This window comes from Nomascus leucogenys, chromosome 8 (genome assembly GCF_006542625.1).
Source record: "Nomascus leucogenys isolate Asia chromosome 8, Asia_NLE_v1, whole genome shotgun sequence".
Classification (NCBI taxonomy): domain Eukaryota; kingdom Metazoa; phylum Chordata; class Mammalia; order Primates; family Hylobatidae; genus Nomascus; species Nomascus leucogenys.
This window is the reverse complement of record NC_044388.1, coordinates 82466509-82477740: the sequence shown is the minus strand read 5'-3', so window position 1 is coordinate 82477740 and position 11232 is coordinate 82466509. Positions and strand designations below refer to the sequence as shown.

The 11232-nt window shown below is 47.9% G+C and overlaps 1 protein-coding gene across 1 annotated transcript; it reads left to right on the top strand.

Moving 5' to 3' along the window:
• The first annotated feature begins 269 nt into the window (after positions 1 to 269).
• On the top strand, positions 270 to 974 carry LOC115836374 (C-C motif chemokine 21-like). Its single transcript, XM_030817594.1, has 4 exons — positions 270 to 336; positions 439 to 559; positions 654 to 836; positions 910 to 974. Exons 1-4 carry the CDS (start codon positions 270 to 272, stop codon positions 941 to 943), a joined length of 405 nt encoding a protein of 134 aa, XP_030673454.1. The 3' UTR covers positions 944 to 974.
• Positions 975 to 11232: the final 10258 nt, after the last annotated feature.

Genomic DNA, 11232 nt, shown 5'->3' with positions numbered 1-11232 from the left:
AATAGAAGGAAGGCTCAGGCCCAGACATATTCAACTAATGAGGACATAAAATTTGGCAGCTGAGGACTGTCCATTTAGTTTGAGTAAATGGGGCTGGGTGCCAGCAGATCCAGCTTTCAGGAAGGAAAAGGAGTGGGGATACGTTAAGGGAAGTGAAAGTGTCTAGCTACATAAATAGCAGGCCAATCCCAGCCCACGCACAGACCCCCAACTTGCAGCTGCCCACCTCACCCTCAGCTCTGGCCTCTTACTCACCCTCTACCACAGACATGGCTCAGTCACTGGCTCTGAGCCTCCTTATCCTGGTTCTGGCCTTTGGCATCCCCGGGATCCAAGGTACCAAGGCAGGGAGGGGCCTTGGATGGGGCTAAGGGGATCAAGAGGCCTGGGTAGGAGCTTGCCAGCAGCGCCTGGCTCCCTGTGAATCCCACCCTGCAGGCAGTGATGGAGGGGCTCAGGACTGTTGCCTCAAGTACAGCCAAAGGAAGATTCCCGCCAAGGTTGTTCGCAGCTACCGGAAGCAGGAAGCAAGCTTAGGCTGCTCCATCCCAGCTATCCTGTGAGTGGACACAAAGGGGTGGGCACAGGCTGGTGATGGGGTGGGGAGGGCATGGTGGGCAAGACTAAGAAGGCTTACTAGCCCCCACCCGCAGGTTCTTGCCCCGCAAGCGCTCTCAGGCAGAGCTGTGTGCAGACCCAAAGGAGCTCTGGGTGCAGCAGCTGATGCAGCATCTGGACAAGACACCGTCCCCACAGAAACCAGCCCAGGGCTGCAGGAAGGACAGGGGGGCCTCCAAGACTGGCAAGAAGGGAAAGGGCTCCAAAGGCTGCAAGAGGTGAGGAATCTGAAGGGACGTGGGTAAAGGGGAGCCTCAGTCAGCCCCTCACACCCCTCTTCTGCCCTCACAGGACTGAGCGGTCACAGACCCCTAAAGGGCCATAGCCCAGTGAGCAGCCTGGAGCCCTAGAGACCCCACCAGCCTCACCAGGGCTTGAAGCCTGAACCCAAGATGCAAGAAGGAGGCTATGCTCAGGGGCCCTGGAGCAGCCACCCCATGCTGGCCTTGCCACACTCTTTCTCCTGCTTTAACCACCCCATCTGCATTCCCAGCTCTACCCTGCATGGCTCAGCTGCCCACAGCAGGCCAGGCCCAGAGAGACTGAGGAGGGAGAGTCTCCCAGGGAGCATGAGAGGAGGCAGCAGGACTGTCCCCTTGAAGGAGAATCATCAGGACCCTGGACCTGATACGGCTCCCCAGTGCACCCCACCTCTTCCTTGTAAATATGATTTATACCTAACTGAATAAAAAGCTGTTCTGTCTTCCCACCCAAGTACCTGTTCCCATGTGTTTATGTCCACCGAGATGCCAAAGTTCCTACAGGGTGGGGTCACACACTCTGAACCGAGAGCTCAGGCTGACAAACGCTATGTTCCCATCTACCCCAAGAGTCTCCTTGCCTCTCAGGTGCCTGCACCCCTGAGCAGTTAAAGGGAGGTTGATGGACTGGGTAGGACCCAGTCTTCTGAGGAATCCTGCCAATGGAGAGATGGTGGACATGGAGCACACGCCCCAACAGCTCTGCAGACCTCTGAGACCCTGATTCTGTCCTGCACTAACTCCAGGAGTGACCTTCGGATCTTTTCCATGACCTTCAGACCTTTCCCCAGATATCCTAGAGGCTTCCTCTCCTTTCCCTGGGAACTATTCAGTGAGACCCTCTAAGTAGTTCTTTGGAAGGGTCCCTAGGAGGGAAGCTGTGGCTTGGGCCCATCTATAACACAGACAAACACAAGTTATATTGAAACCTGCCCTAGCACAGTTCCAGCCCTGAGAGAGCCCCTGGGAGGCAAAGACCCAAGGGGACTTGCTTCAGCCCTATTCAGTGAAGCTCGGGCCTCGATCTCTCCTCTTTGTTTAATGGGGCTGTTGTGCTCTCCTTCTATTCCTATCTGGGCCCCTGGACTCACTCAGCCTCCTTCCAGATGGAAAAACCTCCTCCCTTCTTTTTTCCTCCTTTCTTTCCTGGCTAGGATCCAGACTACTTTAGCCCCTTAAACCCTTTGAAGTCAAGGAATAAGTCTCCTGGGGCAGGTTTTCAGAACCCCAGGATTCAGGTGTGAATCAGTCTCCTCTCCTGGAAGGCCTCAGATGGCTCTCCTCTACCTCTTCCTCCCCAGAGTGAAGACCCTTCTATTCCCCCACTCACCTCCAGGCAGGGAGAGAAGAGGCCATCAGATTGGGCCAGGTAATGTGAGAAAGAAGGGAACAGATCCTGGGGAAGGGCAAGAAAGGTAGAAACCTCAAGGCCAGGCGTGGTGGCTCACGCCTGTAATCCCAGCACTTCGGGAGGCCAAGGCAGGCAGATCATGAGGTCAGGAGTTCGAGACCAGCCTGGCCAAGATGGTGAAACCCCGTCTCTACTACAAAAATTAGCCAGGCATTGTGGCAGGCGCCTGTAATCCCAGCTACTCGGGAGGCTGAGGCAGGAGAATCGCTTGAACCCGGGAGGCAGAGATTGCAGTGAGGTGAGATCGATCATGCCATTGCACTCCAGTCTGGGCGACAAGAGCAAGACTCCATCTCAGGAAAAGAAAAAAAAAGAAGAAGAAGAAGAAGAAAGGTAGGAACCTCAGAAGCTAGAAGTGGCTGCTCCATCACCTTTTCCTTCTGTAGGAGCCTGAGTATGCCACAGCACTTACCACCTATCATAACAACCTCAAGTATTGGCTTGTCTGCTCCTCTTGCAGCAGGTGAAGACAGGGCCTCTCCCCTACCTGTCCTAGGGCAGCAGGTGTGAAATTAATCTATAAACTCAGATATGCGAGAAATACTACTTTTGAAATGTTCCTTAAAGGAACTTAATTCCTACTCCAAGCTACTGCACCAGAGTGCGGATGAGAAATTCAACATCAGGCACTCTTGGGGGATCCCATCTGCCAAGGGTTATGCAAAGGTCACAGAAACCTCAAGTCCCAAGGGAGGCCGCCTACCTGCCTCCTACACCATCCCATCATTGGACATCAGTCCCACCAGTGAGCGTTCTGACCCCTGTGGTTCCAGCAGGTATATCTCTTCAAGTCCTAGACTCCACATTTGAGACATAAGAATTCAGATATGACAGCCTCTGGGCTTGGACTTGACCTCCCCAGATACTCCCTGAAGCCATCTACTCAACAGTCCTGTCACTTGCCCCATCACAGACAGAAATTAGAGCCCAGTGCCCACTCTGGCTGGATGTACACACTAATCCCTTCACAGTCATAAAGAATTCTCTCCCTCTCCTCAGCCCCTCCAGGGCATAACCTCTTCCCCAAGTTTACAAGTTTACTTTTCTTTTTTTTTAAGACTTTTTTTTTTTTTAAGGCTTGCTTTGTGGTCCAGGCTGGAGTGCAAAGGTAGGATCATAGCTCACTGTAACCTCAAACTCCTGGGCTCAAGGGATCCTCCTGCCTCAGGCTCCAAGTTGCTGAGATTACAGGTGTGAGCCTCTGTGCCTGGCATTTTCCCCTGGTTTAAGACATTTACAAAAGGCCTTTGACATCAGGCTCACTTTGACATCAGGACATCACTCCCAGCCCTGCCAAAACTCTTGCCTACTCTATAGTGAAAAGAAAAACATAGGCAGAAAAAACAAAACTCTCTATTTCACTAAATTCTCCTGCCACACTTGCATGCCTGTTATCTGCCTCAAGCCCTGCTCTGAGTAAGCATGCAATATATTATTTATTCCATCAGATCATGAGTGGCCACTCTCCTTGTCTGCCTTCATTTTTGATAACATTGCCCAGTTCTTTCTCTTTTCTCTCTTATTCTCTTGATGCATAATTCAAAAAATATCACATAATACACACTCACAGTTAAAAAATATATCCAAAAGTACCAAAAGGTTTATTCTGAATAACATCATTTCCTACAACTTTAACTCTTATGCTATTTCTTAGTGCCATATGTCTAAGTACTTTGCCTATACCTCTGTTTCTTGATTTACCTATTTTAAACATTACCAGATGACTTTCTACTATAAAAAGTGAAGATTTAACTCTCTTGCCAACTCTCCTCTCCTGTCACTGCATCCTCTAAATACAGTCATACCATGATATTTAGATCATGATTATATTATCATATTTAGATCATAATTACAGTTTATATTATTGTGGATTACTATTATATAATATGTATTATCACATATTACATTATTTTGACTATATAAATGTTCTCTGCAGACAAAAGCAGCTCACTTTTCCTTTGTCACTCATCTTTTTGTTTTTCTTAAAGGTTCTAATGCCCTTCCCTTTTTAAAATACCTCTATCTTGAGCTTGCCTTTCAAATTCTTCATCATGTGAGATGGATTCAAAACATAATGTTTAAGATATACATAGAAGAAATATAGGTGAATGTGTTTATAACTTCAAGGTATAAAATAACTTTTTTCTTTTTAAATAAAATGGAGACCGGGTCTCACTATGTTGCCCAAGCTGGTCTTGAACTCCTGGGCTCAAGCGCTCCACCCGCCTCAGCCTTCCAAAGTGCTGGGATTACAGGCATGAGCTACTCTGCTTGGCCAAAAAGAGTTTCTTAAACAAGTCATAAAATCATAAAACATAAATCATTAAAGATCAACACCATTAAATTTTAAAACAAATGGGAGTTCAGGGTAGGGATGGAAAATTAATTACATGCCTTTATTTTCACTTCTCACTGAGCCCCGACTAAAACTACAGTAAATTTTTTTGGTGCATGTATGCGTGTAAAGGCATAAACCAAGGCCAGGTGCAGTGGCTTACGCCTGTAATCCCAACACTTTAGGAGGCCAAGACGCTCACTTCGGCTCAGGAGTTTGAGACCAACCTGGGCAACACAATGAGACCTCATCTGTACAAAAAATAAAAAAAGTAGCCGGTCTGGTGGTGTGTACCTGTGGTCCCAGCTACTCAGGAGGCTGAGGTGGGAGGACCACTTGAGCCTGGGAGCCATATAGCCTGGGCTAAAAAGTGACAGACCCTGTCTCAAAGTAAATAAATTAATTTTAAAAATAAAATAAAGGCATAAACCCACAAGAGCCCAAATGGGAGAGGAGATAAAGGTAACTTTCCAAAAGCCTACTGCTGAGACGCGTAAATATTTCAATAAAAATAGATACAAAGCATAAAATAAAATTATAAATATGAAGGATTTCTAATGTCTTATTCATGAATACAGTAAAAATTCATATTTACTGAATATTCATATGCCAGTATCCAACAGGGAAACAATTAATGACTTCTACTAGAAATGTAAAAAGAAAAAAAAATCCTAAAGATGAATTATCTCTAAAATCTACAAAATCTTAATTCCTTAAGCATGAAAACTCATTGTAATCCCTGTAATCCTGACTGTTCTTTATCACAGAACCACAGAAGCACTTTATTGCTTTAAAAGTGAGTTATCACTATTTTCTAACAATGAGTCCTCCTCAGTGTCATCCAGAAAATTATTAATACCATGTATTTTTGTTGTTTTTATTTGCTCCTTTTTTGAGATAGGGTCTTGCTCTGTCACCCAGGCTGAAGTGAGTGGCGCAATCTCAGCTCACTGCAGCCTCAACCTCCTGGGCTCAAGCAATCCTCCCACCTCAGCCTCCTGAGTAGGTAGGACTACAGGCACACACCACCACGCCCTGCTAATTTTGTTCATTTTTTGTAGAGACGAGGTCTCACTATGTTGCCCAGGCTGGTCTTAAAACTCCTGAGCTCAAGGGATCCTCCCACCTTGGCCTCCCGAAGTGCTGGGATTACAGGCGTGAGCCACTGTGCCTGGCCATACCATGTTTTTAAATAATTTCACCACTATCTCTTCCATGAAATGATAACACACACACACACACACACTAATGAAATCATGGGCTGACTCCCACTTGTCAGTGTTGCCTCAGAATCTCCTCCTGCTTCTCCTGGTTCACTCTTTCCCTGTCAATATGTTAAGGGCTTCTTTGATACAGATATAGAGGATAGGTGGGACTAGTAAAGAATTACAGCTAGCTAGGCATGGCGGCTCACGCCTATAATCCCAGCACTTTGGGAGGCTGAGGCGGGCAGATGGCTTGAAGCCAGGAGTTTGAGACCAGCCTGGGCAACGAAGCAAGACTCCTGTCTCTACAAAAATAAAGAAAAAGAAAAGAAAACATTAGCCAGGCACGGTGGCACATGCCTATTGTCCTAGCGACTTGGAGGCTGAGGTGGGAGGATCACTTGATTGCCTAGGAGTTCAAGGCTGCAGTGAGCTATGATCACACCACTGCAGCCTGGGTGACAGAGCAATACCCCATCTTTAAAAAACAAAAAATTAGAGCTAATAGATCTTCAGGCCAGGAGCCGTGGCTCATGCCGGTAATCCCAGCACTTTGGGAGGCTGAGGTGGGAGGATCTCTTGAACTCAGGAGTTCAAGAGGCTGCAGTGAAAAACAAACAAGCTTCAGTTAGTCCTATAAACCTGCGACCAATTCCAAAGTAAGCAGTTGGCCAGGCGCGGTGGCACACACCTGTAATCTCAGCACTTTGGGAGGCAGAGGTAGGAGAACGGCTTGAGCCCAAGAGTTTGAGACCAGACTGAACAACATGGCAAGACCCTGTCTCTACATTTTATTACAAGAAATTTTTTTAAGTGAAAGCAAGTTTATGAAGAAAGTAGAGGAATAAAAAAATAGTTACTCCATAGGCAAAGTAGCCTACAAAAAAACTTTTTTAGAGTAAGCAACTAGGTTTCTTAAGAAGCCCTCCCTTCAGGATACTTGGGCCACACTTTGGCTGGCCACAATTCCTACTCATTAATGATATCCTTTCAGAGGGCTGTGATTACCAACAACTGTTGGGTTCTTTCTTTTGATACCTTTCTTTTAAAAATTAAAAATTATGGGCTAGGGGCAGTGGCTCATGCCTGTAATCCCAGCACTTTGGGAGGCCAAGGCAGGTGGATCACCTGAGGTCAAGTGTTCGAAACCAGCCTGGCCAACATGGTGAAACTCCATCTCTACTAAAAATACAGAAATTAGCCAGGCATGGTGGTGGATGCCTGTAATCCCAGCTATTCGGGAAGCTGAGGCAGGAGAATTGCTTGAACCTAGGAGGTTGCAGTGAGCCAAGGTCACACCATTGCGCTCCAGCCTGGGTAACACAGCAAGACTCTGTCACACACACAAAAAAATTTAAATTATGGGGCTACCAGAACGACACACTAGGTATCCTCTACCATGCCAAATGACCTAGTGAGAGTCAGAGGGGTGGGGTCTCTCACTTGTTGTCTATGAAAGGTGATGTTAATTTGTTTCCCAGCTGTAATCACTTACCTGTGAACTACGTCTTAAGCTTCAGCTGGTATCCTTTGTGAAGTTCTTTTTCTTTCTCACATCCAGGCATTACTTCTCCTTGTATCTGGGGACAAAACAATGCTGTTTTGTTAAAGTCATCAACGTTTCTATCCTTTGCCATCAGTCTTGGGCTGGATTACCATTTTTATGGATGCTGAAATTGCCAACTCTCTTTTTTTCTAACGCCTATATCTGTAATTCTTTTTTTGAGACAGGCTCTTGCTCTGTTGCCCAGGCTGGAGTGCAGTGGTGCAGTAATAGCTCACTGCAGCCTCCAACTCTTGGCCTCAAGGGGTCCTCCAGCCTCATCCTCCCAAAGTGCTAGGATTACAGGCATGAGCCACTGTGCCAGGCCTATATTTGTAATTCTTCTAGTAGTGCCTACTTTAAGGGGACTTGTGTGACCTTAAGACCTTGGTGACCTACGTCTATTGCTATGTCAAGAGGCTGAAAGCTCTGTTTTCTTCAAGACAACCATTTCTCAGTTGGCAGCAAACTAAAACACCCCAGAGAAACTCTGTTACCATATTCTTTGAGACTTTTGCTTTAGAATCATGGGTTGTGGTAATAATAAATTTCAATCCAATATTAAGAGAATAACTGAACAGCACTTGTGAAGGCCTAAGCTGCCAGCGCCAGCTTCTGCTCAGAGTATCCCCTGCGCTTTGTGAGCCTCCGCCTGCTGGGAGGCGCTCACTGCCCTGCTCGGCCACCAGGAGGGAGCAGTCCTCTGTCTGCTAAAGGAAAACAGGCGTGGGGGTTGAATTTTCTATTCTCATTTCCTTCATCTTTCTAGGACCAATTTGTTTTCAATTATTTTTACGATTTGTTCTCACATGTGTCTCATTCTAGGCCAAAGGTTGCGCGTTTCTCTGTGTCCACTTATGAGCAAGACAAGTTCCTTTTCCGCCCACGTCAGGCTATAGCCCTTCATCCTCCAGCCCCAGCCTCGCGCCTCGCACACGGTTAGCCTCTCAATACATTTCCGTGGAATAAGGAAACCTTTCTTAGCGTTGGCCCCGTAATGAGTGCTGTAAGATATCTATCGGGTGTGAGGGAAGTGCCAGAGGTGATGTGAAGCCTCCTTCAGCCTTTAAGCCAAACAGTAATTATTTCAAGACTTCAACATTGGGCACCTTGGGCTCTGGGTAAATCGGGAATATTTGGGGCGGGGGAAGGAAAGATAAATGCTTCATATTCGCCGACAAACACGGGCCTTCCCCCGGCCACCGGGCTGGGCCGGCCCCGCAGAGGACCCCCGGGGCTCGGGGGCCTGGGTGGCGGGGGTTTGGCGGGACGGGGGGTGCCCTGCCCCGGGGTAACTGTCGTCCCAGGTCATCGGAGGCGCGGGCACCACCCACAGCCCGAGCCTCCCCCAATACGCCCGGCCCGCGCGCGGGGACCCCAGGGACGGCGGGGCCAGGGAGCCGGGAGGGCGCCAGAGGCTGTTCTAGGCCCAGGGACTTCGGACGCCCACGCACCGCAGCCTCTCTGAGGAGCTCGCGGGGTCACAGCCGCATGCGCCTACCCCTCTGCCGCAGCCGCGCCCCGCTCCAGAGCCTCCCTTCCCAGGCTCGGAGCGCCCCCTGCAGGCCTAGGAGGGGAGATGCATGGGCACGCTCACGGGCGCGGACACACATCCGCACACGTGCCCCAGTCGCGCACAGCCCCACAGACACAGTTCGGGATACGCACATTCATGCATGCGACATACACTAACCATCTAGTCAGAGTCCTCTCCCTACAATCATTCACCCACCCCGACCCCCATCACGGACTTGGTTGACTCCCCTGCCCCAATGGCTAGTACGCCCGCATTCAGGATCTCCTACCCCTGGGGCAGGGATTTGGCCAGACCTGGGAGCACGGAAGTTGGGCAGGCTCCTTGAAAGAGGGTAAGGCTAGGTTGGGCTGAGTGGGTTGATCTGCCCTGAGCTGGAACAAGATTCCCAGGGCTCAGGCTGAACCAAGAACCATGTATAGACGACTTGGCTGGGAAGAGGTTGAACAAGGCGAAGCACGTAGCGCTGATGCCTCTGTACCTGTGGTCAGAAACTGTTTCAAACATTTCCCTGACCTCCAGTCCCCCACCCCCACTGGATTATCTAAACCAACAGCTGTGGGTAGGTGTCTTAAACCCTTCACCCACCGGGCCTGTGCCCTTTCCCTTTTTGCCATGATAGTGGGTACCTTCGTAACACCCTGACTGCCACCTCTTTCTCTTCCTGATCTGTTCATGTTGGCGAGGTCCAGGACTTAGAACTTGGACCTCTTCTATCTACACTCACTCTCTTGGTGACCTCATTGTCTTATACCTTTAAATACCATCCATTTACTCCCACATTTGTGTCTTCAGCTAGAATCTCTTCCCTGAACTCCAGACTCATCCCAGCTACCTACTTCACATTTCCATTAATACGCCCAACATGCAGCTTCAACTTAAGTCTATACCAGGGTCCTGATCTCCCCACAAACCCACTCCTCTTCAATCATCTTCATCTTGTTAACTAAAATTATATCCAAGTTTCTTAAGTCAAAAACCTTGCAGTATTCTCTCCTCTTCTTTCTCTCATATCCTGTGCTGAACCCCTCGGCAAAGTCTATTGGCTCTACTTTGTTTCCAGAATCTGAGCACTTCTCACAAACTCCACGCACCATCATCTCCTCCCTGGATTGTTGCAACGGCCTCCACCCTGGTCTCCCTGCTTCCCTTCTTGCACCAGTTTGGTCTACTCTCCATTCAACAGCTAGAAAGAGTTTATGTCAGATCGTGTCACACTTGTTCAATACCTTCCAATAGCTCCCCATCTCACTCAGCAGAGCATAACAATGGCCTACAAAACCCTGTGTTATCTGGCCCCTGTTATTATCTGACTGTATATCTCCTACCACCCTCCCCTTTTGGCCTCCTTGATATTCCTCAGATATACTCTTGCCTCTTTGCCCTTGCTGTTTTCTCTACCTAGAACATCTTCCCACAGACCTCTGCATGGATTTCTCCCTCACCTTCTTCAGGTCAGCTCTCTGCTCAAATGTTATTAGTAAGGGTTTTCCTGACTGCCTTATTTAAAATAACACCCTCCCTCAATACTCCCTATCCCTCTTGCCTTCGTTATTTTTCTTCATAGCACTTATTGCCATCTGAGATAGTATAGATTTTTCTTGTTTGCTTATTGTCTGTCTCTTTCATTAGCATAACAATTCTGCAAGAGCAGGAACGTGTATCTGCTGTGCTTACTGCTGTATCTCAGTGCCAAGAACGGTGTCTGGCACATAGGAGGCCCTCAATAAATATTTATTGAATGAATGTGTAACAAATGCCTTGTTTATTATTATTTCATTATTTCACCCTTTCCTGCTGATTCTCAGGGTCCTTCCCAACAGGCACTCCAGGCAGATGGTGTTGAAATTGAATTAAAACCTCTCCGCCAGCTTTACACTATATGATTGTGTCATTTAGGATCTTGGCAGGAAACAAATGGCATGCTCAAAAAAGGTTAATGGAAAAGAATTTAGTGAAGGGACCACTTACAGAGGTGAGAGCAGGATTGTTGTAGGCAGCCCCTGCACATGAATTAGTATAGCTCCAAACCTCAGACCATCTATTCTTCTAGGCAAAGTGTACACTAAATGTACTGCCCCAAATTCTGCTCACTGAGAGGACTTGCCTTAACCACTGTATTTCAGGACCATCCCTGGCTGGGGCTGTAGTCAGCTGTCTCTTCCAGCTAATGCCAGCATACCTTACAGACCCTCTGTTAACTGTTTGTAGAGAACCTCTCCATGAAGCTGTGTAATCAGAGGAAGAAGCAGAAAACAACACTTGTAGGAGTCCGAGCCATCTGGCCATGCTTTTGTTCGTGCCTTCCGAAACTTCAAGGTCTGAT